Below are 26,595 nucleotides of genomic sequence, written 5' to 3'. Positions count from 1 at the left end.
GAGCTTGGGTGTCTGCTTTTTGCACAGCACCGGCACACATGCAATTCATTATCATTTGATATGCATTTACTCCTAGCAACAGTGCTTGTTGTTGCTTGTTAGTTTCTAAAACGCACTGCCGTTGTGCATATTGCACGACGACCTCATAGTCTAGCCCATAGTCCATGAAATCTTTGCCAAAGTGAGCTCTGATGGCCTTGGCACTCGCCTGGCGCGCCGAATTCCACCTTACTCACCCAGCCTTGCCATCGCCCAAGCGTGGCAGCAAGCCCCACGCGCGCAACGACCCGTAAAGCGCCCCCGATTCCCTGACCATGTCTGCATGTCGCGGCGGAGGCGGCCATCCCGGAGCTGGACCCCCTGCTGCTCTTGTGTGGTGCTTCGGCGCGGGCACTGGCGGACAGCTGGGACGCGGCGGCACGGCAGATGCGCTGACGCCGCAGGCTCTGCTGCTGCGCGCCCGCGACCCCAGCGAGCCAGCGACAGAGGCTCCTCGTGTTTCAGATGGGCGTGCCAGTGGAGATGCTGACGTATCAAGCACTCTGCACCTAGCAGCCGGCGGCAATCACGTGGTCGCGTGGTGGCGGGGCACGCCGCAGCCGCAGGCGGGGGTTACGGGTGGCGTGTCAGCACGCACGCCGCGCGCCGTACTCCACGGCAGCTGCACAGATGCAACTAGCAGCGCCACAGGCGGTGCACTAACCAAAACAGACACCACACGCAGTGGCGATGATGGTGGGCAAGGTGCCTGGGGCAGGACGGGGCCCGACGGCGACAGTGGCGTCCAAGGCAGCACACCAGCGCCGGAGGCGGCGGCGGACGTCCTAACCTGGGGCCATGACGTCGCAGGTGCAGGTACAGGTACAGGTGCAGCAGCAGCTGCTCAATTCTCACCAGCATCCGCGCCCGTACCAGCAGCCGACACGAGGGAGCCACGGCCATCGGCTCCATCAATGACGGGGCCAATCCTCACCGCGACGCCAGAACCGGCTGCGTGTGGGGCAGAGGCGCAGGAGGTGGTGGATGAGGTCACGGGCTGCCGGCTGCTGCTCACGCCGCGGGCGGTGGCGCTGCCCCGTGGGGGCTGCGGCGGCGGCTCACGGGTGCGCCAGGTGGCGTGCGGCTGGGAGCACACGGTGTACCTCACAGGTGCGTGCGCGCCTCGCAAGCAGCGGCTGTGGGGATGGCGGCTGCTGGCGCCTACCCATAAGTCTACATGCACACGGCATCCCCCGCCTGCCAAAGCTACTGGAACGGTGCCTGAGATGCGGTAGTGTGCCCGCCACCAACACATGCGTGGCGTGTCCTGCCTCGTGCTTGCAGAGGATGGCTCTGTGTGGGTTGCTGGTAGAGGCAGTCGAGGCCAGCTGGGGTTGGGCCCAGGGCCTGGCGGCGCAGCCGCGGCGCAGCCGCAGCCTCTCTCCGGCGCCCTGGCTGCCGCACTGCCTACCGGCTGGGCCGTGACCTGCGTGGCGGCGGGCATGTGGCACACGCTGTTCGCGGCGACTGGCCCCGGGGCGCCGGGGCCCCCGAGGGAGCCGCAGCGGGGGCGCCGCAGTGGGAGCACTGGCTGGAGCGGGCTCAGGGCCGTGGGCTGGACAATGGGCAGACGCGGCTGCAGTCATCTTGGGATGCGGCTCCAACCGGCGACAGCAGCTGGGCGCGTGCGGGCAGCCGGACTGGGAGCCACGCACCGGGGCAGTGAGCGGGCAGGCGAGTGCTGCTGGCGGCGCCTCGGCAACGGCGCCGCCGCTTGCTGAGGACCGCAAGCCGCGGCTTGCCCGCGGCGCCAGCAGCAACAGTGGCAGAGCCGGCGGCGGTGGCGGCAGTTGCGCGAAGCCACCCGCAGTTGCAGCTGCGTGGACACCCGTGTTGGTGCATCTGATACCGGGGAGCTCGTCCGGCGCTGCCGCCCCAACCGCCCCAGCCACTGCTGGAGTGCTCGTAAGTGCGCACGACGTGGCTAGAGATGAGGTGGGCGCCGGTGAAAGGCCACCGAACGGCGGTCCAATGACACGGAGTGCTAAGATCAATTGCGAGGGTGCAAACAATGCACAGGCCTGCATGATCTGCATGACTGCCTGACTACCGTAAGTGTCTGCTGCTTGCCTTCCGCTACTGCTTTCCGCAGGTGGCGGCGGGCGGTGACCGGAGCGCCTACCTCGATGCTAGGATCGGCTGCTTGTTCGTGTGGGGGCGTGGTCTGCCGCCGGAAGTGCACGACAGCGGCCAGCCTAGGGAGGTGCCGCTGCTTCGCGGCACCGGGGCAGCTGATGCCGCAGGTGGAGATTCCAAGGCTGCGGCTGCTGCCACGACCTCGGCCGCGGCTGCTGCCAGCGCGCAGCCCAGTGAGGGGCCGTGTACGGTGAAGGCGGTGGCGTGGCGACAGGTGGGACACACACTTCAGGCACGTGCACAGGCGCGCCTCATGTGGCCGCTCGCCGGTGGCGCCGTGCCGCCCCCGCACCATACCCGCTGCTGTGAGGTGTGACCGCTTCTGGCGCTGTGCACAGGTGGCTCTGGGCTGGCAACACGTCTTGGCAGTGGACACATGCGGCCGCGTGTGGGCTTGGGGCAGCAACAGGAACGGACAGCTCGCCAGGCCACTGCCGGAGGCGGCGGCCATGCCGCCACTGCAGTCGCCAGCAACAGCAACGGCCACAGCTACCGGTGTTGCAGCCACAACTGGGTTGCAGGCACAACAACGAAGCTCATTGCAACCTCAAGCAGTGACAGGGACAGGAGCCGACGTGTTGCGGCATGCGGAGGCCGCTGGAGATGGCGGCGGCGTGGAGATGGTGGCTGCAAGCGCGGCTCCATTGCAAGTGGCGCTTCCGGCAGCAGCAGCGTGTGTTGCCGCGGGCTCGGAGCATTGTGCGGCGGTGCTGTTGGACGGACGCATCTTCACATGGGGCTGGGGAGAGCACGGCATGTTGGGAGTGGGAGACACGCATAGCCGCTGGCAACCACAGGGCGTGGCGTTTGGTGGGGAATCGGTGGGGCAGTGTAGGGTCGTGGCTTGTGGCGCAGGCTTCACGGTGTGCGCCTAGAAGCATTGGGCACTTGCGATAGCATTTACATCTGGTCTCATCTGTACCTGTGACCTACTGAAACTTTCTGGATGGTAACAGAGGCGCCTTTCTGGTTGATAACGTCCTATATACGGCAGTCTGTTAGGCTCATCCCCCATGTAACCCCAACCAGCCCTTCCCGCTTCCGGCTCCCTCCTGCGACGTCCAGCCGCTACTCTCCGCCTCTCCTCGTTGTCCCGGCCCCCCCTGTGCCACGTAGCCTACTTCCACTGCCTCTAGTCAATACCAATGCAAAAACCAGACGGGAGCGCTTGCTACACGACACACACACACATGAGTGTCGATCCCTCGCCCCCTTCACACTATGAGGCTACGGTGGCCCGTGCAGTGCTACATCTCCCTCGGCCCCTCGGGTAGTTGAAAAGAAGAATATGCATTCGGAAAGAAAGACACACTAACACGCACCATTGTATAGGGAAAAACCGGGTTCCGGGTCGGGCTACGAAGTCACGTTCACGGTTGGTAGGTGTGCAGCGTCCTCTCGTCACGTATCCAGTGGCGGGCGCGCCTTCATGGCAGCGGCTCATGTCAGTCCCATGCGTTCCCCTGGCGGCTTTCCTTATACGAGTAGGAGAAGATCAACAGCAACAACTGTTCACTGGCGCGCAATGCCAGCAGGCTCAACGAGTCAGAGCTTGATACAATAAGTCTTCCAGCAACTGTGGAGTCACGCCCTCAGCAACAAACACATACCCAATTAGCAACAATTCACACGTCAGACGACAGCAGTGCGTCCTTGTGGCACCGTTACCGCAATTAGCCAGCACAGCATGCGTTGCGTGTACTAGTGTGTCAGTTGCACCCCACCTGTCGCCCCCAGCCGATCGTGGTCTCAACTGCGGTGCTTGCCTCTCTCCCGAGCCAACCGTCTGCGCCTTTCCGAATTCAAGCATAATCAGATCCACAGCAGTCCCGCCTGAGCACTTATGCGCTTTCAGCAATGGAGGAAAGTTATAGAGACTTGACCCGACACGCCGCGAACACGGTCCGTTTGCTCCTCACACTTGGTCCAGTCATGCCTGCCACCTTCCTTGCAGCTGCCCTCACCCGCGTGTGCGCTTGAGGCGCACGATGGATCCGCCGCGCACCGCGTAGTGGTCCTGCAGCCGGAAGCGCCTCAGTCCGAACCGGAACTCGTACGTCGCCCGCACCCGCACCGTCGAGCCGGCACCACTGCCACACCCGCCACCGTCGCCGCGTGCCTTGCCGGCCTGGCCAGCACCCCGCTTGCCGCCGCCGCCGCTGCCGCTTCCGCTGCTACTGCCGATGCTAAATAGGCGCGCAAACAGGCCGCGCCTGGAGCTGATGCTGCTACTGCCATCACCGGCGTCACGCGGCACGATGGCGATGTCCAGGGTGTGGTGCGTCTGGCGGGCAGGAACGGAACGTGGCGGTTGTGCAAGGTGCCGAAGGAAGTGGTACAGTCAGTGGCTCTCAGTCATCACACGGCAACATGTGACCTGACTTCTCTGGCGGCCCTGCATCTCACGTCGCCCCATCCCGATAGCCCAGGGGTGCAACCGCCAAAAAGCGGCCCTCCGCCACGTCTCTCAGACTGTCGCCTATCTTGACCGGCGCAACCACCCGGCTGAGCACCCACCTTGGCTGCCAGGCTTTGCAGCTGGCCCACGTTGACCGGGGCCGCCATAGCCGCCGGCGCAGATGCCGCCCGCTCAGCAGCCGCCTGAGGCGTTGCGCCGCCGGCGTCGCCTCCACCTGACACCGCCGGCGGCGCCTCCGCAGCCCCGACGTCGCCGCTGTTGTCGCCGGCCGGCGGGGCGGGTGAGGCGGCTGAGGCTGAGGGTGCGGGCGAGGACACGGGTAGCGCCCCCAGCATGCGGTGGAGCTGCTCCATGCCTGACGAGGTTTACACGGGCGCGGCGAAGCAAGCTGGAGCATGAAGGACGTGGTGAAGAGCAGCAATCCTCAACAACCAGTAACTCAGGATACAACATACGTTTGGCGCTGCAGCTTGCAGCCAGCCAGTCCGGTCTGCTGTCCTAGTGCCCCAGTGTCACCCTAAAAACCCATTCGGTGCATGTTAGATGACACGCCACGCCACGCCATGCATGCCACGCCGCGCACCCGCGTTGAGGCGGCGGATGATGGCGGTCCGGCCCACGAACAGCTGGCCGTCGTGTGTGAGCATGCGCGCCCCCTCCGTGAACAGCCCGCTCACACGCGGGTCGGAGCCCCACCTGCACACGTGAGGTGCGTGTGTGCGAGGCCGAGCGGTCTCAGAGACGAGAGATTGTGTGTAAACATATACAAAGACTATATGGTCGTGTGTGTGTGTGCGTGCGTGTGTGTGTGTGCGTGTGTGTGTGTGTGTGTGTGTGTGTGTGTGTGTGTGTGTGTGTGTGTGTGTGTGTGTGTGTGTGTGTGTGTTAAAGGCGCGAGCACCTGGCAAGCGCGGCGAGAGCGAGCAGAGAGCGAGGTAAGGGTTTTGGCTTAGGTTCGAAGCGGCGGCTTGCTTATCAGTACAGGACGGTTGGCTGTTGCAGGTGCCGCACGCGCGGTCCACACCTGACGTCGCCAGTTGCGAGGGCGCGCAGGAACGCCTCACTGAAGCCGCGTGCCACCGCAAGCGCCTGCGCCTCTGACCCATCCGCAGGCACCACATACTGCTGCTCAAGCTCGTGCTTTTTCTGCTTCTTTTGCTTCTTGTCACTCGAATGCTGCGGCGGCTGCGTAACCGCCGCCGGTGACACCCCGTCGCTGATGGTCGCCTGCGCGGCAGCGCGGGAGGAGGGCGAGGAGGCGGAGGCGGAGGCGGAGCCTGACGAGCTCATGGATGGCAGCACCGACCCGGCGCCGCCGCCACGGCTGCTACTGCTGGTGGCGGCAGCGGCGCCGGCAAGAGAGCTGTAGCCGGACTGCGAGCTGGCGCTGTCCACGTGGGCGCTGTCGGTAGTGAAGGCCCTGGAGGATGAGGAGGCGGAAGAGGCGGCGGAAGAGGTTGAGATTGAGTGAATGCACAGCAAGAGCAGGCGGCAAATGAGGGGGCTGAGGGCGACCAGAAGCATGCACGGCGGTGCGCGGTGCGACCGTGCAGGCGTGCTGGCGGGAGCTGCAGCAGGCGATGCATGGGGCTGCGAGCTGCTGAGGCTGGCAGCAGGACCACAACTGCTACAGGGCCTGTGAGCCCATGGTTACGCCACACGAACAGGTATCCATACACGTTCCTTGCATTTCCCACTTCTCGGCTGCTACGTAATACACGTGCACACACCTGCGGTTGTCGTGCCGCTCGAAGGCCGCTGACAGCAGGCTACTGCCATAAGAGCGCTCCGAGGCGGTTAACGAGGTGCAGCGGTTGACCAGGGCGGAGCTGCCGGCAGCGGCGCCGCTGGCCTGCAGCGTGCCCCGTGGCGGTTGCGGTTGCTGCTGGGCATGGCGGTTGGTGAGGAGCCGGGCGGCGGACGGGGCTGCGGGCGGAGTGCGGGCCGAGGCGCCCGAGTGCAGGCGGGCAGGCATGCTAACGCTTGGAGGCAGCCTGCATGGCAAGGGAAGAGCTCTGGTCGTGTATACACACCCACACATGAGCTTTGCGTTCTGGTCAGGGGTCCACAGGCGCGATGCAGGCTGCCGGCTGGCACGCAACGCCTCGCAAGCACGTTGCTGAACGCCCGCACATCATGTGCGCACCCCCAGACGCGGCCCGCTGGATCCACGCACCTGTTGCGCAAGCCCGAGAACGAGCCCTTGGGCAGCGGCGCAGATGCCATGGGGCGCAGGATGGACTGCTGCCCGACCACGGCCCTTCCCGCAAGCTCCGTGCCACATGCAGCCGGCGCGTCCGCACTTGCAACGCGCTCTGCAGCTGCCGCCGCCTGGGGCGCCGGTGCCCTTGCCACGCCGCCGCCGCCGACGCCGCTCGCACTGGCCACACTGTCGCCGCCGAGCCGCTGCCGGCCGCTGACGGACGCCCGGCACGCCAGACCAAACACCACCTCCGTTGCTGGCAGCGAACACGAGTCGTCTCCCGACTTGCCTGAGTCCATAATGCCTCCGCCGTCAGCGGCAGCCTTGAGCGCGGCTGCGTCCGTCGGCTGTTTCGCCGCGGCAACGGCGGTCGCGCAACGCCGCTGCGCTTGCACCTGTGTCTGCTGCGGCTGGCGCTGCTGCGTCCCCGGCAGCGCACACGTGCTCAACTCCTCATCGTCACCGCCGCTGCTGGCGCTGCTGCTGCGCCGGTCGCGCTTGCTGCGGAGCTTCACTGCAGCCGCCGCCGTTGCATACCTAGCCGCCCCGCGCGCCGACCAGAGCGATCGAAGCGGTTTGGTTGCAGCTTTGCCGCCACCGCTGACAGCGGCTGCTGCCTGCGGCTGGAGCTGGTGGTGATGTTGCCGGTGACCGTCTTCGGGGCTGTCATCATCGTTCGGCGTGTGCGGTGCGGACCGGAATGCGTCACGTGCCCGGCTGCTGCCGCTGCGCCTGCCGCCCGCCGCCGCCCACGCGGCGCGTGGTGATTCGTTGTCGCTGAGGTGCGCGCTCCGCGGCGGCGCACCCACGCATAGGCACGCCAACCCGCGCAACGCACGCTGAGCGCCCATGCCCCGCCGTCGCTGCTGCTGCTGCTGCTGCGGCGGCGGCAGCGTCCGCTCCCGAGGTGCCGCCGTGGCTGCTGAAACTGCTGCTGGCGCTTCCGTTCGCTGATGCTGCTGCCGCTAGCTGGTGTCTCCGACGGCGCTCCTGACAGACCGCCGGCGCAGTGTTTATTACGTCCCAGGACGCCTGCGCAGGTCTGAGTTGCGCGCGGATGAGCGCGCACGCACGCAAGTGTAGTTAGGCCGTGTAGGGGTCGGCTTGGTGCACGCCGGGCACGTTCGACAGCAAGCTTGCTGAGCAAGGCTCCGAACCGAGGGCTCGCCGAGGTTGCCGAAATCCGGCGCTGTCAAGGCAAGTAAGCCCAGACCCGTCAAGCGGCCCGCGTCGCGATGGGTCGGCCGCCGGCGTTGACAGCTGGCTGTTTCACTGCCGCGGGTCGGGGTTGCCCCGCCGTCTGCAGAGTGTATTGACCGCTATCGATGACGTTGCTTGGCTGCAGACGCAATGAGGCCCAGCCGCGGAACCAGAATGGGCCGGAGGGCCGGAGCTGTGGCAGCCAGGCGCGCCAGACGGACGGAAGTGCTTTGCAGGGGAAACGCTTGCGACCGCAATGTGGACCAAGGCAAAGAGCCTTTGGACGCGGTCAGCTTGGGGGATGATAAACACTTTGTAACCAGTTGTCTCTGCGGGCGCAGGGCGCGTGAGGAGCTGGGAACTGTCAACAATGGGCTCTGCCTTGGACCGAGGGAAGTGACCCATTGCGGGGTCGGCGGGGCAGCGCCGCAGCGGCGGCTCTCTAGCTACGAACCCCGCCATCCCCACCCCGCGGACTCGAGCTAGTCTCCAATGCATGTGGCCCGAAATGCGGCCTCTGAGGTCCACTTGCCCTCATCCCTGGCCCTCGACCGTACAGGACCGTTGGAGCCGTTTTGGGCGGGCTTGGGTCCGACCTCGTGCCGCTGACCACCGTCATTCCCGCCCTCAAGCATATGCCACACGATATATGCACATGCGACGCTGGCACTACCGCTGCGCGGCCCTAGCTACGCAGCCCCAGGTGTAGCCTCTGGGTGAGCAAGATGCTGGATGGCTGGCGCGGGCCTGCACAACGGGCGTGATACGACTACCCTACTGCGAGACCGTAGAAGTCATATCTTTTACAGGTGATTGCAGGTACCGTAGAGCGCGGGTGCACGGCTGGGCGGGGCTGGGCTCTGACCGCGCGCGCTCCAAATATACTCCCGAGTACTGCATTTGTAGTGCATTGGTTACGTAAGTGATATAAGATTTTCAGTGTTAGTCGTAATAGCATCAAACCGCTTGGCAGGCGGGTCCGAAGGTTTGCAGCGGTCCGCAGAATACTGATTTAAACCGTCGGCTAGGCACGCAAAGGCTTGGTGCTTAACCTTGACCATTGCACACCTCTCGCGTGCGGGACGCGAGGGGCGTTTCATGTACCAAAACTTGTGCATGGGGCCGGAGCCCTTTTTCCACAGCGGCCAAGGCCATCTCCTGACAAATCCTGACTGACCTTACGTCTTGACACCTGAGCAACTTGCTAGATTCTTTCACGGACACGACTGAACAGCACCGAAGAATCCCCACCGACAAGCCTCCTCTCAGCGAATTCTTGGCTTTTGCTAGGCCCTTCTCTGCCTTTGCATAATAGGGATAGCTCTGTGTGGGCACGCTGGGCGTGGACGCGGGCGGGCGTATAGCAGCGAGGCGCCAGGTGAGAGCCCTCGTTTGTTGCGTGGCCATCTCGGGGCCAGGCACCGCTCTCCAGCTGAGTCTCTTGGGGCCGCAGCGCGCTCTGGCTCTATGTATGGTTATCTTGGGCTGAATTGGAGCCTGAATGGCGCGCCAAGCGTTGCGCACGGTGTTGCGGTCGGATGCGAGGTTTCTGACGTCGCTTGAAAGGCTGCGAGCGTGCCTGAAGTGCAGCCCAGAAGTATAGGCACTCATCTAAGTTGGATTGTGGGCAGCCTGCGCCTTGTTTGCGCAAGGCGCGTGGGTTCGAGGACATTCTTCTCGAGCCGGTACGCAAAGTTCCTGGCGTGTGTCGTTCGGCGGCTGCGAGACCTCACATTAGCGAGCACCGTGCATATGGAATGGTCCTGCTGGTGCTTGGTGGGTCTGAGCGGTGTTTGACGGCTCTGTTGCCCAGCAAGTCGGCGATCACCGCTTGGACCCAGTCCACTGCACAGCGTACCGGGCCATGAGCTAGTGTACCGGAGCCGGGCACCAGTCAATAGATGAGGTTACGGAGGGGCTTTTGCGCGCGGTAATACACGTGTTCTGACCTGGGGAGTTAGGGCCTCAGCGGCATGTGCGAGGCCGTTCAAACTACTTTTGGCGGCACGGCCCTTCAGGGTGGTGCGTGACGGCTGAGGGTCAGTTCCGACATGGCATTTGCGCACACCCACCGCTCGTTTCGCAAGCGTGTGTGAGGGAGGGCTGTTACCCGCCTTGACTAGCTCCGCGGCCGGGGATGCTCCGACTGTCCGCCCAGCCAGCGCTGTCGTCCAACAAGGGCCGGGTTCCCACACACGCGGTCTGATACCATGATAGATCATAGGGCGGGGGCTGCGCTCAGCCTGCAGGCTAACTTGCAATGCTCCCCCTGGTTGCAGGACCGCGACTCGGCACAGCAGCGCTGTGAGGGGACAGCAGCGCCGAGAGGGGTGCACCAGCTGGGGCCTGACCGGCGCTCAGCTCGTCTGACTCCCAGCACCCGGCTCGAGGAGCTGGGCTCTGTGCGCACTCGCCCGCCCACCGACGTGTAGGGTGGGCGGCGCAGCGGCAGCAGTCAAAGCGCAGCTTCCAGCGCGCGCTGTGACCATAAGGCCCCGGCGCCGGCCGCACAGCCGCGCCGCGGGACAGACAGTTGAGACAGCCGACCGGCGCAGCCTGGCGGTTGGTCAGACATGAGTAGCTCTTATGAAGCGGGGGCCATGTGCCCCGTCTTCCGGCCCTCGCGGGAGGAGTTTGACGTGCCCTTCTGCGAGTACGTGCGGAAGGTGTTCCGGAAGCACCCAGACATGCCCATGTTCAAGGTGGGTGGGTGGGCCGGCGGCCCCAGAGGTCGGCCTGGGATGGGGCCGGTTGACGGCTGGAGGGGGCTGGGACGGGCCTGGGAGGGGCTGGGAGGGGCAGTTATGGATAGGAGAGGCTGCAGGGTGGGAGGACGGCACGTAGAGAATGAAGGAGTGAGGCTCGAGACTGGGAGGTTCAGGTTCGGAGTGAGGCAGGGGTTGGGGCCCTGGAGGCAGATGGGACGTTGTCTCCTGTCTCGCTGGGAGGCGGGATGGTGGTGCGGTTGACCGGGGGGCCAGAAAGCAGCTGGGTCGGGGTGGAAGCATGGGTGAAGGGCGGCCGGGTTGGCCAGCTCATGGCGCGATGCCGCCTGACCCGTCCCTGCACGCTGGCATGCAGCATGCATCAGACCGGTTACGGGTTATGGAGGAGCGGGACTGCCGCTTGACCAGGCGGAGTGGGATCGACCTGGGACTAGGCCGGGGCCGGCCGCGGCCCTAGTCTGCGTGGGGGCTGGGGCACACGGGCCGTGCGTATGGCACGGCGGGGCAGGGTCTGGGGGCCGGGGAGGCCGCCATGGAGGAGGAACACTGCGTGGGATGGAGCCAATGGTCCTGGGTTTGCTGGGTGGGGCTGGACAGGCAGGCTATGGCGCCTCAACAGACACGCGGCGGCCCTCTGACCCACCATGCCGCGAGGGACTTGCGTTGGGCTTGACACACTGACGTCTCCATGTGCGTTGCCAAACCACAGGTGGTGCCGCCAAAGGGCTGGAAGCCGCGGCGTGCGCCCTTCCCGGACCTGCGGAACGTGCAGATCAATGTGCCCATCCGGCAGAACGCCTTTGGCACCAGGGTGAGGAGGGCAGGGGGGAGCGAGGGGCGGTGGCAAGGCGATGGCGGGGGGGCCGATGTGGCGTTGAAGAGAGGGCGGACTGGAGGGGGTGTTGCAAAGTTAAGGCATGAAAAGACTGGATGTGGGGGATGGGCGGGTGGACGCGGGGGGGCGTCCGCGGTGTGCGTCAGGCGGCAAAGCTGTGGGGAGAGGGGACGGGGTTGCTCGACGTGTCGGCTCAGCTCGGCAGGGAGGGCGCTCTAGTGCGGACGGCCCTGGCAAATGGCCCCAGTGACGCGCTGAGGTGGGTTGGAGGGCACCTGCGAATGCCTACCGACTGGGTTAGGCGGCCCGCGGCAACCACAGCTGTGCACGGCCCCAACGCTGACCCCTACGGCTCTCCGGTTCGCAGGGCGCGTATCGGTGCGTGCTGGTGGAGCAGAAGCCGATGTCTGTGGCGGAGTTCAAAGTGACGGCGGACGAGGAGGTGCAGCGGCTGAGTGCGGGCCGCGCAGCAGCAAAGAGCGGCGCTGCGGCGGACGCGGCGGGCGGTGCGGCGGGCGAGGCGGGGCGGCGGGCTAGCAACCGGGCCACTTCGGCGCGCAACTTCCGGCCGCCGTCGGAGGAGCTTCCGCAGCACGGCAGCCAGAAGGTGCGCGGTGGAGGATTGGGCTGGGCGGGGCATCACGGCTGAGAGGGGCGGGGCGTCAAAGGGTTTGCAGATGGTCAGCGGCTGGGCAGGGGAATAATCGGAGGTTGGCTGGCAATGGCGCCGCTGGGAGGCTCGCAAGTGGGTGTACGAGGGCGTAGCGAGACTGGCAGGGGCCCAGGGTGGTGCCGGGCTGCTGAGGCAGTAGGCGGGACGAGGAAGTAGCAAGGATCGGGCAAGGGATGGGACAAGGCGAGCGGGAGGGTCGGGGCCCGGAGACCAGTACGGCACGAAGCGCAGGTCTGCGGCCGCCAACGGACCGGGGCAGGGGCTGGCCAGGGATCAGGCGATACCCGTGTGCTGCTCCGATGAGGTAGGTGCACTGCAGCACCCTCACCATGACCGGACTGCTCACCACTCTTTACCATACCGTTGCCCTGCGCCACAGGCGGCGGCCGGCGACGGCAAGGAGGAGGCGGGCGAGGGCAAGGACCCGGATGCCGTAGACGCGGACGTGGAGCGCTCCTTCTGGGCCAACCTGACGCTCAACCCACCGCTGTACGGCGCCGACACGCCCGTGTCGTTCTTTGACGAGAAGCTGCCGTACGGCTGGAACCTGAATCACCTGGGCGACCTGCTGCAGACGCACCCCAAGGTGGACGCCGTGCCCGGTGAGTGGCGGGCCGGGGTGTGGCGGGCCGGGGCATGGCTGGAGAGCACAGGGCTGGAGGCTGAAGGGTGGGGGACTGCGGAGTGAGGATTGGGTTTTGGGCTGGCAGCTGGGGGTCGGAGGCTGGAGATGGAAAGGAAGTAAGTATGGGCACGGAGCGGACCGGGAAACAAGCTGGGCGAGCACGGGAGGTGGGGAGGGGTTGGCAGCGGCGGACGCCGGTGAGCGGGAGCCTGAACACCGCTTGCCTCCCCTCCTCCCAACCATCTGGGCGGCCCTACGCGTTACCTGTGCAGGTGTCACCACTCCCATGACCTACTTTGGCATGTGGCGCTCCTTCTTCGGCTGGCACAAGGAGGACGCCGACCTGTACTCGGTCAACTTCCTGCACTGGGGCGCGCCCAAGGTCTGGTACTGCGTGCCGCCCTCGGGCAAGCAGAAGTTCGAGCGCATGGCACAGGTGAGAACGGGCGGGCGGTGCGGGGGCGAAGGCGAAAGCGGGATGACGATGGTGCGGACCTGTGATGCGCTTCTCAGGCGCACCTGAATTAGGACACGCGGGAGAGGCCAACCAGTATGCTCAGTTGTGCTTGTGATGTACAGCTGCGTCGCTAGCACTCCTGATCAGTGGCGCATTGTTCGCCTTGCAGAGCCTTTTCCCCGAGCTGCACAAGAGCTGCCCGGCCTTTGTGCGGCACAAGGACATCATGCTGTCGCCCTCGTGCCTCAAGACCTACGGCGTGCCGTACATGCGGGCCTGCCAACGCGCCAACGAGTTCGTGGTGCTCAACGCCGCGGGTGAGCGCCACATGTGTCGCGTTTTATGATCGGCGCACGTTGGCATGGCCTTTATTACGCACCTGAATCACGTTAGCGCCTCAAATTTCGCTCGTCGCATCGCGGCTGACAATGGCCGGGAATTGTGCTTGCTCTTGCCGTTGATGAACGCCCTCGCAGCCTACCATGCCGGCTTCAACTCGGGCTTCAACTGCGCTGAGGCCGTCAACTTTGGCCTGAAGGAGTGGATCCCGGTGGGTGGCGCTGCGGCGCTGACTACGGTACTGTATGACATGCAGCGCTACGCATGCGCTGGACTGGGCCAATATGCCGGGCTGTGCTTCACGCCCATCTGCCTCCTGGCAGTTACTTCTTGCATCTGCACGCCCTGCGCATTCAGCGCTGACCGTCAGCACGCCGCAACTTACGCGTCGTCTCCTGTGCAATACCCTGTGCGCAGATCGGCAAGGAGGCGGTGCCGTGCCGCTGCAGCGCTTTGAAGGACGTGGTGCGCATCAGCATGAAGCTGTTCGATCCCAAGTGGGTGGACCCCTACGCGACAGCATCAGAGTCCGAATCCGAGCCCGAGTCCTCAGACTTCGAGCTCAGCGAGGACGAGGAGGCCGCCGCCTCGGCGGCGGCGGGCGCGACTTCGCGCCGGCGGCTGGCGGCCGGCCGCGCGCGCAAAGCAGCCGTGCGCCGGCGCAAGGCGCAGGCGGCTGACTTTGAAGACGAGGAGGAGGAGTCTGAGAGCGGCAGCGAGAGCGCCGAGGAGGAGGAGGAGGAAGGGGCGGAAGGCGCTGACCAGAGCAGCGACGAGGAGGCGGAGTCTGATGAGGAGGGGGCGGAGGAGGCCGAGGCTAAGCCCGCCAAGGGCCGCAGCAAGGCGGCGGCGGCCAAGACGGCCAAGACGGCCAAGACGGCCAAGACAACCAAGAAGCCGGCGGCGAAAGCCACCGCCAAGGCCGGTAAGGCCAAGGCTTCAACCAAGGGCAAGACCGCCGCGGCGGCGACCAAGAGAGCGCCGGCGAAGAAGGCGACGCCAAAGACGACGACAACAACGACGACAGCAAAGGTGGCGGCAGTGGCGAAGTCCAAGCCCGCGGTTTCGGCGGCCAAGAAGGCGGTGGCGGCGGCGGTGGCTGTGAAGCGCGGCACCGGAGGCGTCAAGAAGGTGACGGCGGCAACCACGGCGGCGAAGAAGGCAACGACGGTGGCCAAGAAGGCGGCGACGCCGTCAGGGCGCACCACCAAGACCGCCGCCGCAATCGCGGCGCGGGCATCCAAGGTGGAGGCAGCTGCCATCCGGGCCGCGCGCGCCAGCAAGCGCGCGGCGGCCGCGGACGCTGACGGTGACGGCCGCAAGAAGCGCGCGCGCGCCAGCGACGAAGGCGGCGCGCCGGCGGCGCGCCGCGGCCGGCCGCCGAAGAACGCCGGCGGCGCCGCTGGCCACGAGGCCTCGCCCGATACCGCGCCGCCGGCGCCGCTGCCGGCCGTGGAGCTGACGGCCGACGGGCGCCACATCGTGACCGCCATCAAACCTCGCTCCACGGTCAACATGGCGGCTATGGCGCTCAAGGCGCGGTGCGATGCGGGCGCCGGCGCGGAGGCGGTCATGGGACAGCCAATGGCCATTGTGGGCGATGCCGAGAACGGCGGCAGCATCAGCCGGCGGGCCTCTGCAGCTGTGCCGCTGCCGGAGGCGGCCTCTGCAGCGGCCGCGGCAATGGCAGTGGCGCCTGCCGGCGCTGCCCCGGTTGTGCCTGCGACGGCCCCTGCTGCTGCTCAATCGCCGGCTGCGGACACGAGCAAGCGCTTCTTCTACCTGGTGCAGCGCCTGGCGCGGCCGGCGCCCACCCCTGGCCACGTGCTGCTGCGCTGGTTGAAGGAGGGGCGTGACGGCTTGTTCCGGCCTGTGGCAGGCAGCGTGTGGGAGGAGGCCGCCACGGCGCTAGTGCCGGTGCACGTGCAGCCCGTGTGCGCCAATGGCGCCAGCAGTGGCGGTGCAGCCGCCGCTGCTGCTCTTGACATGGTGGGCACAGACGGCGGCGAGGCACCGTGCTGCAGCGGGGACCCAACGTCGTCGTCACACTCGGCGGCAGGGGCGAACGGCGGCGGCGAGGGCAAGGCCGACGCCAAGGTGTCGGAGCCGGAGGCATGGCGGCTGATGACGCCGCGCGAGCAAATTGTGGACGTCGAGTTGAGGCGGGAGTAGGCCCCTGATCGCCTGAGAAAGGCGCTGGGTCTGAAGGCACACAGGAGTGAGTGTGCACGGCAGGTTGGGCGCGTATGTGTTTGTGCCTATTTAGAAGGCCGTGTTGCTGACGATACGAGGACGGAATGGCGGGTGGCCAGCCACGTCGTTCTGGGCGCTACATGACATACGGCATCACGTTTTGGGGCGCTCTTTCTAAGCCAACGTAGATGACAAGTGTGTCCTCACGAAGCCCGACCCTGATGGACATCCCAGTGACGACTAACGGCCTAAGAAATTGTTCGTGTTGTGGGCCTCTGACACGGTAAATATCTACACGCGTGAAGCATTTAATACACCGTGGCGGGCGCGTGTGTGTGAATGTGCCACGTGACAAGGCAAGGCGTCTGTTCTGGCCATTCCAGGGGCAATGCGGTGCCGCACGTGTCCTGTCTGATGTGGGCCCGGAATTTCGGCTTCAATGTACCCTCTGACCTAACGCGCGTCGGTCGGTGGCAAGGGAATATGTGTTGTGTGCGGGATGGCTGTTTCGCGGTGATGACCTGCTGCGGTGGTGCCTACCATGCGGAGTTGCAGGAATGCAGGATGGTCAGTAGGTGCTGACTGCGAGCAGGACATGTTCATACTGTACTTGCGTGGGGTTTGGACCACGCACTTAGCGGGTTTGGATGCGCATGTCTGCAATGCGCCTGGCACATCAAAGACACGGATGATGTGCTCGTACGATCATCTGCACACCCCAAGTTGCGAATGCGGGCAACAAGGCCACAGGCCGACACCCAGGCAACATGTTGTTTTGGTCTACACTGGTAGGAGTGGGGTAATGTGGAGGACCCAGCTGGTCTTGTTCTGCAACGGAATAGATGCGCAAGGGTGAAATGATGTTGCGGGTGTTGATATCCGTGGCGTCCCAAATGCTCCTCGGCCCATGGCCTGGTGGGGTAAACAATCATGAAATTTCAGTTGCGTTGCCGAAGGGGTCAAAGGGCGACACATTGAACACAGGCACCGCGGCCTTTTTTTCATGAAAAGGGGGTCTTAGCCCCCCCCCTCCCCCCAGGCGCCGCGCTCCACCCGCACGAGCGGCCCCCGTTCAGTGACGGACCGCCTTCGCCCTATGTGTTTGACAGTTGGTTTCGGTGGCGGGGTGTATGGGGGCTACCGGCCGCCGAAGCGGCCTCCTCTTGTCGACAGACTTCATCTCCGGACGGCGTTTACAAAGCTTTCTAGCCATATGCGCCGCCGCCCTGCCTGGACGGCGTTTACAAAGCTTTCTAGCCATATGCGCCGCCGCCCTGCTGCACAGCAGCTGCCGCGGCAGCGCCGTAGGTAACCGCTGCCGCCGCCTCTGCTGCCGCCGCTCGCAGCGCTGCGCCGGACACAACGAATGCCCGTTGGCGTAACAAGTGCGGGTCTAAGAACGGTCGGCGTGCACAGCGATACAGTTTGACGGGTTCCAGCGGACAGAAGCGGACCCACAAACGCCATCAATGTGCGAGAACTGCGAGAACGCGGCCAATGCATGCATAGGCACACGAAGACTGAGTTTGGTGTGAGTTCATCCACTGCTAAGCCACGCGTCCGTCAGGCGTCCACGTTGACAGGACGTTGCGTTGCAAAACTGCAAACACAGCTACGTTGCTTTCTATGTGTGTGCAGGGCGCGATGGGACAGGGTACGGGGCATTAAAAGCCATGTGGCCCCTGGAAGCTGCTGGACGCGCCAGGACAGTTGCCCGCGAAGCACTGCTGGGGGCGAAGCGGCTCGCGCGTATGTGCGCAACACCGTAACACATGATGACTTAGTCTGCAGTGGCCTCGCGTCGGAACACATCCGCCGGCTAGTGTGAACGTGCGTATGACTGCCCCCGGTGACGCGTGGGGACGGGCGTGGACGTGCTGCGGTTGGCGATGTGGCCGACACGCAACGGTTGCCCCTCTCCCCATCAAAATATATGGCATGCTGTATATATTTCGGGCAATCGACGACAAAGTTCCCACCGCCTAGGTCGCGGCATCGACTTGCCGAGCTTGCCGCATTGCTTCGTGCTACCATGGACGTCCGATCATAGCATACAGCACCGTTACATATGTAGTATGTCAGTATAACGTCGGCCTTCTTTGACCAGCATTCGTTCGCCTTGTGACCCGCCCAGACAAACCCGTTCTTACGAGGCACAAGCAAGTCATGCACACAATACAATAGCTGCAGCTGCTTGACGCCTGGACAGCAAACACTGCTGAGGTTTGACGCAACGAAGAGGACCGAACGATTAGAGTCATGGTGGACGGAGACGTGGAGGCTGAGCTGTAGATTGGACCACAATACTTTCACGGGTCCTTTGAGCATGGCCGAGGACCTCGGGTCAAGCCAGCGGGTGCGTATTGGGGCGATTGGGGCCCCGGCGGGAACGGATATTGGACTCTGGCTCCGACATTGGTCAAGGCTGCCAATCACATGCCACTGCAAGCATCCATTGGCCTAAGCAATAACGGGCCGGCGTATGGAGGCGCTAGCAACACAGTTGGGCAAACCGGCCACCATATTCTGGAAACTTTGCGGTTAGAGCACACAAAAGCAAATTGTGGGGGGGTTGGAAATTTAGGCTAAAATGGTACACGCATATTAGGGGCTCAACAAGGCTCGAGTTACTGCTGGTTGGGCAAGCACTTTGGGCACGGGCTGGGCTTGCGACCGCTCGGGCAGATTGGAGTATGTTTAGCATAATCTTGCGTGGGTTTGCTTGCATTATATGAAACAGCAAACTTGGGTGGTCCGTTGGTTTTCCTGGCACATTTCCTGGAGGTAATGTTTGTAAACAAGTTTTGAGGCTGTGCCCCTACGATAGCACAGGGGTGCGGCTGATCGCTGCACAGCGTTGACAGCGGCGTCTGGGGCTCTACCGCTGGGCCTTCAGGCTTCCAGAGGAGTGCGGCCTCCAGCCACGCTGGAGGCCTGCTTACCCCCTCACTCACTTCCTGCTTGTATCCTGTCACCCGATGCAGTACACCTACATCCAGCTGCTCGGCCGCGGCACGGTGCGTGGTGTGGTATGCGTGTAACGCGGGTCAGTAGATGTGAGGTATCGGGTTTTTCGTCTGCGCCCGTCACCTGTTGTTGCTCTGCCGTCTGTCGTTCTGGAAAGCTTACCCGCCATATCAACCCCCCTCTCTCTGTCTGTCTACCTAACGCAGTACGGTGCGGTGGTCAAGTGCGCGGTACGGGATGCGGCGTCTGCCAGTGGAGCCGGCGGCGGCGCCGGCAGCAGTACGGGCGGGCCTGCCGGCGACGAGGAGCAGTATGTAGCCATCAAGGCGTTCCATGGCGCATACAAAGAAAAGCAGGTAAGCAGCGGGATATGCACGCAAAGTATTGGATGTTCCGGTGGGGGTTCAGCGCTTCCAGATGTCATTAAGTCGGTGTGACGCGCGCAGTGCTGCCGCGCTTGCGTCGTATGGATCTGAGCGCGAATACCGTATACCAAACACAACTGGGTCCACGCAATCACGCGCGCCCCATGACGACAGGGGCTCAAACTGGCGCTTCGTGAAGCCCGGGTGCTGCGGGTGTTGGACCACCCCGGTGTGGTCAAGCTGCTAGATGCCTTCAAGAGCCCCAGCGGCCGGCCCTACCTGGTGCTCGAGTATCTGCCCAGGTGCGGATAAACCAGCTTCCGTTGGCTGCGTGTGTGCGGGTTTTTCATGGTGCGCGGGGGCGAATTTCGGCATGCCTCCGCAGGAAGAGTACTTCAGGGCGGGCTGTGCTGTCAGCCTTCGGGACAGAGCGCTGCACCGGTCCGCCTGCCAGTCTGCGTTTGCAGTGCGCACCTCCTGGGGCCCTCGGGACCGCGCAGGGCGCCCACGGTTGGGTCGCCCATGCATCGGCACCCATTGCCCGCAGCACGCCTTGCCCTGCTGCCTGTGGCTCCTCATGCTCCTGCCACCTGCCTCTCCTGCCCTCCGCCGCTCGCACGCCACGCCGCTCTCCCTCCCCCCGCACCCCACAGGTGTGTAGCCACCGAGCTGGATGCGCGCCCCTCCGGCCTGTCCCGGCGCGACGTGAAGCTGCTGTCCTGGCAGTTAGCCTCCGTCATTCGCTACCTGCACGCCTGCCGTGTGGTGCACCGCGACGTCAAGCCCGCCAACATCCTGCTCACGGACGAGGGCGTGCTCAAGCTGTGCGAGTGAGTTGCCATTGTGTCGCGCCTTGCGGCTTCCCGGAGCTCCTACAGAGTTTCTTGAGTTTTAAGTAGACATCGCCAATTCCTTGCGCACTACTTGTTACTACCGAAGGCTCGATGATGTATGTGTACAACTGTACTTCGCTTGGAAACCACAGTTTTCCAAGCACTGCAACTACGACGTTCCGCAGTACGCTAGTACGTCGGAGGCCCCCTGCCCCTGCCTGTCCCTTCACCCGCGGCTGCCCCCTCTCTCTCCCTCTCTCTCCTCTCTTACAGCTTTGGCTTTGCGCGCTTCACCTCGTGTGATGACCCCCGGGACGGCGAGGCGCTCACAAGCTACGTGGTCACGCGCTGGTACCGCGCGCCCGAAGTGCTGCTGGGGCAGGAGTACGGGCCGCCTGCAGGTGCGAGCAGCGTGGCGTGTCGGTGCTGGCGTGTGGCGTACGGCATGGTCTCATTTAATGATGCTGCGTGCCGTCACATGCGCGCTGCGCTCCTCATTCCGCCGGCTGCGTACCACTACCTACCGGTACTTGCTGGTCGGTGCCGAAGCCGCTGCTTCCCGCGCGCCGCACCCGTCATGTTCTGCCACACACAAACTCCCTGCCCCGCAGACATCTGGTCGTTTGGCTGCACGGTGGCGGAGATGGCCACAGGCGTGCCGCTGCTGCCCGGCACGTCCACCGCCGACCAGCTGTGGCGCATCATTCGCATGTTCGGGTGCGTCGCATGGCGCACGCTGCTGTGCACACTGCTACTGCCGGTAGCTATCTGTGCTGCTTCCACGCGAGGGCTGCACGTGCTCTGTGTCCTTGCTTAGGTGCAGTGCTACTGCCGGCAGCTCCACAGGCTGGAGGTCCCACACGCCGCTCCCGTGCGCCGCTCCCCTCGTCCAAACCAGCCAGTCCCTGCAAGCAGTCGCCTAATGCATGCATGCTTAATTCCAGATCCAATCTCGCAAATGCCAACCCCGCCCTCCCGTCTTACATTGACGGCTACCCTTCCCTCACCTTCCCATGCAGGCCGCTCCCACCCGACATGGCCCTGTGCCTGGCGCACGACCCGCTCCTGATCCACATGACGGCGCCGCCCCCCGGCATGGCGCTGCGGCAGCGGCTTGCGAAGCTGGGTCCTCGGCTGTTGGAGCTGCTGGAGGTGTGCCTGCGGCCCGACCCCCGGGACCGGTGGGTCTTGCGGCTGCTGGCCGGCGGTGGATAGAGAGTACATCAGGCAAAGAGGCGGGCAGGGGAAGGGCGGGCGAGACCCTGCGGCACTTCAAAACCTCTTCAGTGTTCATCAAGACGTATCCATTTTGGTGCTTTTGCTGCTGTTATCCTAACGAAGCCACGTACCCTGGCACTGCCTGGCACTGTGTGTGTGCACTCACATGGAGTCCCTCGCCGTGTGCCCACCTGCAGGCCCACCGCCGAGGAGCTGATGCACCTGCCCTACTTCTTTGAGGTGCCCAACCTGGTGCTGGGCTGCCCGCAGCTGGAGGCCCTATACGAGCGCGAGGCTGCGCAGCTGGGCATCGGGCCCTCGCTGGCCATGTTCCCCGGCTCCTCGACAGCAGCGCTAGCAGCAGCAGCTGCGGCGGCGGCAGGGGCGGCGGCTGGCGCCCCCGCTGGGTCTGGTATGGGATTCAGGGCGGCGACGGGCGCCGCAGGAGCTGGGACAGGGCTAGGGCACTGGCCAGGCGTTGAACCCTTGAGCTTGGAGATGGGAACAGCGGGCGCTTTCGGCGGCGTTGCGACGGCATCGTCCGCGGCGGTACCGAGCGCGGGACGAACCAGTGCCGGCGGCACTGGCACCATAGATGCCGCCCATACGTCCGGCGGCGCCGCTGCGCCGACCTTGTGTGCCTCTGGAGCTTCGGCCGGGGCCTTAGGGACGGCCGGCGGCACCAGTGCCGTGTCGTTTGCATCCAACAACCCGCCGTCCGCCTTGCCGGCGATAGTGCCAGCGGGCATGCCCGAAGCGCGCGCCGTGAGCGGCCCTGCCAGCGGCGGCACCCCGCCTGCTGCTAACGCGTTTGTGATGGAGAGAGCGACGGCGCCGTCCACAATTGAAACCACCGCCGCGCCTATGATGCCACCGCCTCCGTACCACCGCAACACCTCTGCGCCTGACGCTAAGGCTGCTGAGCTGGTCGTCGTGGCGGTGAGTGCCGCTGCCGCCAGCGCTGCGGATGAGGGCCCCGCCACGCACGACCAGCGACGCAGCCGCGCCGGAGCCGGCGGCGCCTCCTGCGTCGAGATCGAGGTTCCGTTCGCACCAGCAAGTGCACCTATGGGTGCCGCCGAAGGCACGCCTGCGGCAGCGAGGGCCGCCGCAGCGGCTGCAGCAGCGGCGACGGCGGCCGCCGCCGGCACCAGCCACGCCGCCGCAGGGCTGCTGCCTGGAGAGCGGCGCACGACCGGCAACGTCCGTCGCGCCGAGACTGCGCTGCCGCCAGGCGCGGAGCGGAGCGTCGGCGCCGGCGCCGGCGGCGGTGGTGGCGGCGCTCCTCCTGAGCGACACACGGCAGATAGCCGCCCTCCTGCACCGTTCAGCAGCCGCGTGCGGCGAGCCTTCGGCGCCGCCATGTCCGGCGTGTCGCGGCGGCGTCGCGGCCTGCAGGGCGCGGAAGCCAGCGGCGGCGACGCCCCGGGCTCGCCACCGCCTCCGCCGCCCCTGGAGGACGTCCGCACGAGCAACCAGACCATCATTGGCTACCCGCGCATGAGCCACGGCTTGCGGCACAGCGGAACGGGCGACGGGCAGAGCGGCAGCGTCAGCGCCACCGCCGCCGCCGCGGCGGGCGCTGTCACTGTCGGCGGCGCCTCTGCGGCGTCGGGCGCGGACTGCGCCAGCGGGCCGTACTCACAGCCGAGCCGGAGCACCGTTACGCGCGCCGCCACCACGGCGCTGCCGTCAGCCGCAAACTCGCTGGAGACGACTGCGGCGGCGCTGCTAGGCGCCGCGACGTCGTCGCAACGCGGCGGCGGTGGCGGCGGGTTGCAGAACCCCGGGTCTAATCCAGCGTCTCGGCAAAACACCGCGTCTGGCGCAGCGCCGTCGGCAGCAGGGCCGTCAACCTCTGCGCCTGCACCGGCTCCTGCACCCGCGCTCAAGCCGCACCTTCTACGTGCACACCAGCAGCAGCAACAACAGCAGCTGCAGCTGCACGCCCAGAGCCCCTCTGGGAAAGCCCAACTGCAGCAGCCGCAGAAGGTTCCGCTGCACACCGAGCATCCACACGAGTCGCCGCGCCAGCAAGGCGCAGGGGCCCAGGGCCGCGGCGGCAGCGGCAGCTTCCTGGGCCGCCTGTGTGGCTGCCTCGGTGGCGTGGACACTGGCGGTGCCGCTGGCATTGAAGACTCAACGCGCGGGGGGCCTGCTGGTGACACGTTCAGCATGCACAACAGCAGTCTTGCGACGCTGCCAGTGGGCACCAGCGCGGGCAGGGACCGGCCCAGCGGCGGCACTCACTACGGCGGCGACCGGCCGAGCGGCGGCAGCGCGGCGGCGTCGGTGCCATTTACGTACACGGCCTCCGGGCTGGACGACTCAGAGCCGTACTGGTGAGAGCCTTCAAGCTGGTGTCATTGCACTGTCCAGGGTTGGCGCCAGGTCGCGATCTGCTCCGCACTCGCCCGGACTCAAGTTGGTTAGCGTTGCCCTGTCATGTTTTCCCGTCGCGTTGACGTGCCCTGCAGCCTCTCAACCTCAGGTCCCTCAACCCGTGTGCCTCCCGCCGCACGCCCGCAGGTACTCTGAGCACACGTCTGCCAACCCGCCCAGCCAGTGGTCTCAGCACGGCCAGTCGCAGCACAGCATGATCGCCGCGGCCGAGCACGCCGGCAAGTCCGCACTCGCCGCCGGCGGCAACAGCCGCCGCAGCGCACTGACGGGCGCTATCGACGAGGCCGGTGGTGCCGACGCATGAGAGCGCCTCCTGTTGTCAGTCCAGAGGTCTCGGCTTGCAAGGCAGGGCGTCGACGGCCGCGGCGGCTGAGGCCACGCGTCAACGGCCTCGAGGGCCGGGATCAGCGTGACGTGCTGGGGTCAGCGTGTAATGCGACCGATGCACGGCTGCTGCCTGCCTCTGCATGTGCATGTGGCCCCAGCATTATGAAGCATGGGTAGCCTAATGCACCACGCTGCAGTGGCTGTCATTGCTTGCTTATCGAAGAGGTGGATCAGTACCACAGAGCTATAGCTATTGTGTTGAGGCTGAACGGCGTTGTTGTTTGCATATTGAGTGATGCTATGTACGCATTACCCATATCGTAGTTGGCTTAATGGCGCTTCAAGTGCATGTGCATGCATGCGCTACGTGCGAGCGTTTTTGTTGTTGAATTGGCAGGCTATCCTGCTTGCCAGAGGCAATAGGCTTTGATGCTGCGAACTGGGGAGTCGTGGGCTGCGGTCACGCGTTGCTGCATGCGCAGCGTTGCTGGACGTTAGCATGCGTTTTGACTTCAGGTTGCCTGGTTCGGAGGCAGCTGACTTGTTGAGAGGCAGTGTGGTGAGTTCCTCCCACACGCTGCAGGCCGCTGTGAGTTTGCTGCGTCTAGAGAGGCGGTGCATGAGGAGGAGCGCAGCGGCGCGCTCGCTGTACATAATTCTCTCAAACGTACATACAGGAACAAGGGTCGTGTTTTCGTGGTCTTGGGTGTGGCAAGGAGGTGGGGCGCAGCCCGACCACAGGCAAATTACACTATATACAGCCCCCTATGTGGACAGGACGCACGAGGTGCGCTGCTGCTTTTTACTGTCCTGAAGTCTGGCGTATGGTGCATGAATGGCGAAAGGAAGTATCATGAACCCGAGTGATGGCGTGGCCCGCCCGCGCTTAGTTGCTTATGTATGCTCTTTTTCTAGGTATGATTCAGGCTGGGAGGGTGACTGCGCGGCACTCCGGCTCCTTGCGCCGTCGCTGGCCGCGCATGGTCACATGAGTGCATGGGCACACATGGTGCAGATGGTGCAGTCGTATGCGGCGCCATGGATGTCAGGAAGCATGTAGCGAGCGCACTGGGTTGTGGCTCCGCGCGGCCCACCTCATCCGCGGATCGGGAGCTCGCTGCGACGCATACAGGACGGCCGATCAACCGCGTGGAAGGCTTACATTGAGGATGTGTTGATGGTTGCTGGCTGGTTGGGTAAGTGTCGCACACAGCGACTGACAGTACACTGGCCTTAGTACTGCATATGGCATACCATGCACATGCAGCAGCTTTCTACTACTAGCGCGCGCAGCATGTCCAGGATGAACAAGGCATGTGCGCGATGGAAGGGGCACGGGGCAGGGAAATGGGCGTGCGCAAGCGCAGGCTATGGCTACCATCTCGAGGAGGTACGTTTGCGGCGAGTCTGATGGTTGGTGACGTTGAGGCTTCGATGCTGGAAGCTTTTATCGGTTTGGGCATCGCGCGGGTGCGTCACACCGTGTATTGGGACGATGGCGCACGCGGGTAAGCTAAAATCGTGATTGCATGCATGACAATCAATTTGGTGGTTTGCCCTGGACCTGAAATACTCCCTGCAACATAGGCCGGCTATTCTCGGCGAGTCACGTTGCTTGAGCGACAGTGTGAGCGTCAAGGCAATTACGCAACGTATCCGGCACGTTCACATGACACGACAATCAGACGTGAGTAGCAACGGGTTGTAGGCTGTATCTGTAAGTGATCGGGGTACAGATAGGCAACGGCACGGCATCACAAACGATACGGCGAACAGCGGCGGCGGCGCGTGCGCGCATCTTGGTAGCGGAGGGGGCGGGAAAGGCCACGTGGAGGAGGAGAGCGCAGCGCCGCCCAAGAAGCGGCGCAAGCGCGCAGGCTGAGGAGCCGGCTGGCGGTGTTTAGGTAGCGGTCGGCGGTGGGGCTGGCAGGGCAGGCGTAGCGGCATGACAAGTAGTGCGGCTGTTGACAACTGTGCTGCGTCTGGCTACGGTTGGCTCTGCTGTGGCATCGCGATTGCTAGGCACCTGGTTTGGCTATGTGCCTGTGGAAACCGACCCCGGCTATGTCCGGGCGATGAGGATAGCCGGGCGATCAGGTTGTTCGGCCTCAGACTGTGGAGGGGCTCAGCCCCTTTTCCCGTGACCGGGGAACACTTGTCTTCTTTCACTCCTCCTTGTCAAAGCCACGCCTTGGAAGCCTTCCCAGATTGGCCCGCTGCGAAGGCCGCGCGAGGGAGTCGGAAACGCCTATCAGACGCCTATGGATGCCGCTGCTCACGTTGGTTCACGTCCCTGTCAGCCTTCTACCACAATCAACAAGAGAGAAAGGACGCGATGTGGTGTCCTGCTGATGCACCACAGCCTGGGGGCCGGGGCACGGTGAATAAGAACAGAGCGGTGGTATCGGGTATGGGATTGGTCCCGGCGCCGGCCACCCCTCCGTGGATTGGATTGCCCGGAGTAGGATTGGACCCCCACTTAAGGATTGGGTTTGGGACGTTTGGATTGGAACCTGTTGGAACCAGCCAACCAGGCTTTCAGGGATTGGGTTTGGGACGGCAAGGATTGGACCAGGCTTTCGGGGATTGGGAATGGGACGGCAAGGATTGGAACGAGGACCTCAGGGATTGGGATGG

At 64.7% G+C, this 26,595-nt stretch overlaps 4 protein-coding genes across 4 annotated transcripts; 3 read left to right on the top strand and 1 right to left on the bottom strand.

Annotated features, from left to right (window-relative positions):
* Window positions 1-105: 105 nt before the first annotated feature.
* On the top strand, window positions 106-3,271 carry CHLRE_17g709651v5 (uncharacterized protein). Its single transcript, XM_043072052.1, has 4 exons — window positions 106-1,149; window positions 1,324-1,944; window positions 2,132-2,389; window positions 2,514-3,271. Exons 1-2 carry the CDS (start codon window positions 315-317, stop codon window positions 1,758-1,760), a joined length of 1,272 nt encoding a protein of 423 aa, XP_042914511.1. The 5' UTR covers window positions 106-314; the 3' UTR covers window positions 1,761-1,944; window positions 2,132-2,389; window positions 2,514-3,271.
* Window positions 3,272-3,283: 12 nt separating this feature from the next.
* CHLRE_17g709600v5 (uncharacterized protein) lies at window positions 3,284-8,445 on the bottom strand. Its single transcript, XM_043072051.1, has 6 exons — window positions 6,771-8,445; window positions 6,325-6,588; window positions 5,619-6,014; window positions 5,178-5,290; window positions 4,693-4,949; window positions 3,284-4,459 (listed from the first exon to the last, which is right to left on the bottom strand). Exons 1-6 carry the CDS (start codon window positions 7,646-7,648, stop codon window positions 4,136-4,138), a joined length of 2,232 nt encoding a protein of 743 aa, XP_042914510.1. The 5' UTR covers window positions 7,649-8,445; the 3' UTR covers window positions 3,284-4,135.
* A 470-nt stretch (window positions 8,446-8,915) lies between these two features.
* Window positions 8,916-16,871, top strand: CHLRE_17g709550v5 (uncharacterized protein). Its single transcript, XM_043072050.1, has 9 exons — window positions 8,916-9,375; window positions 10,277-10,699; window positions 11,433-11,534; window positions 11,926-12,165; window positions 12,611-12,833; window positions 13,129-13,292; window positions 13,483-13,630; window positions 13,790-13,863; window positions 14,070-16,871. Exons 2-9 carry the CDS (start codon window positions 10,571-10,573, stop codon window positions 15,822-15,824), a joined length of 2,835 nt encoding a protein of 944 aa, XP_042914509.1. The 5' UTR covers window positions 8,916-9,375; window positions 10,277-10,570; the 3' UTR covers window positions 15,825-16,871.
* A 1,014-nt stretch (window positions 16,872-17,885) lies between these two features.
* CHLRE_17g709500v5 (uncharacterized protein) lies at window positions 17,886-26,154 on the top strand. The gene is made up of 10 exons (XM_001691485.2): window positions 17,886-18,201; window positions 18,830-18,862; window positions 19,019-19,168; window positions 19,352-19,479; window positions 19,831-20,007; window positions 20,284-20,411; window positions 20,622-20,727; window positions 21,030-21,191; window positions 21,426-23,570; window positions 23,758-26,154. Exons 1-10 carry the CDS (start codon window positions 18,172-18,174, stop codon window positions 23,933-23,935), a joined length of 3,237 nt encoding a protein of 1,078 aa, XP_001691537.2. The 5' UTR covers window positions 17,886-18,171; the 3' UTR covers window positions 23,936-26,154.
* Window positions 26,155-26,595: the final 441 nt, after the last annotated feature.

Source organism: Chlamydomonas reinhardtii, chromosome 17 (genome assembly GCF_000002595.2).
Source record: "Chlamydomonas reinhardtii strain CC-503 cw92 mt+ chromosome 17, whole genome shotgun sequence".
NCBI classification, from domain to species: domain Eukaryota; kingdom Viridiplantae; phylum Chlorophyta; class Chlorophyceae; order Chlamydomonadales; family Chlamydomonadaceae; genus Chlamydomonas; species Chlamydomonas reinhardtii.
Note: the sequence above shows the minus strand (reverse complement) of the source record. Positions and strands in the feature narration are given on the sequence as shown.

Excerpts from the sequence above, each read along its gene's own strand:
- CHLRE_17g709651v5 (XM_043072052.1), top strand. The coding sequence starts at position 315 with ATGTCTGCATGTCGCGGCGGAGGCGGCCATCCCGGAGCTGGACCCCCT. Across the intron at positions 1,150-1,323 it reads GCACACGGTGTACCTCACAG|AGGATGGCTCTGTGTGGGTT; the intron begins GTGCGTGCGCGC and ends TCGTGCTTGCAG.
- CHLRE_17g709600v5 (XM_043072051.1), bottom strand. The coding sequence starts at position 7,648 with ATGGGCGCTCAGCGTGCGTTGCGCGGGTTGGCGTGCCTATGCGTGGGT. Across the intron at positions 4,950-5,177 it reads CATCCGCCGCCTCAACGCGG|GCATGGAGCAGCTCCACCGC; the intron begins GTGCGCGGCGTG and ends AAACCTCGTCAG. Across the intron at positions 4,460-4,692 it reads TGCAAAGCCTGGCAGCCAAG|ACGCACCACACCCTGGACAT; the intron begins GTGGGTGCTCAG and ends CCTGCCCGCCAG.
- CHLRE_17g709550v5 (XM_043072050.1), top strand. The coding sequence starts at position 10,571 with ATGAGTAGCTCTTATGAAGCGGGGGCCATGTGCCCCGTCTTCCGGCCC. Across the intron at positions 13,293-13,482 it reads AGTTCGAGCGCATGGCACAG|AGCCTTTTCCCCGAGCTGCA; the intron begins GTGAGAACGGGC and ends TTCGCCTTGCAG. Across the intron at positions 13,631-13,789 it reads CGTGGTGCTCAACGCCGCGG|CCTACCATGCCGGCTTCAAC; the intron begins GTGAGCGCCACA and ends ACGCCCTCGCAG.
- CHLRE_17g709500v5 (XM_001691485.2), top strand. The coding sequence starts at position 18,172 with ATGGCCGAGGACCTCGGGTCAAGCCAGCGG. Across the intron at positions 18,202-18,829 it reads ACCTCGGGTCAAGCCAGCGG|TACACCTACATCCAGCTGCT; the intron begins GTGCGTATTGGG and ends CACCCGATGCAG. Across the intron at positions 20,008-20,283 it reads GGCGTGCTCAAGCTGTGCGA|CTTTGGCTTTGCGCGCTTCA; the intron begins GTGAGTTGCCAT and ends CCTCTCTTACAG.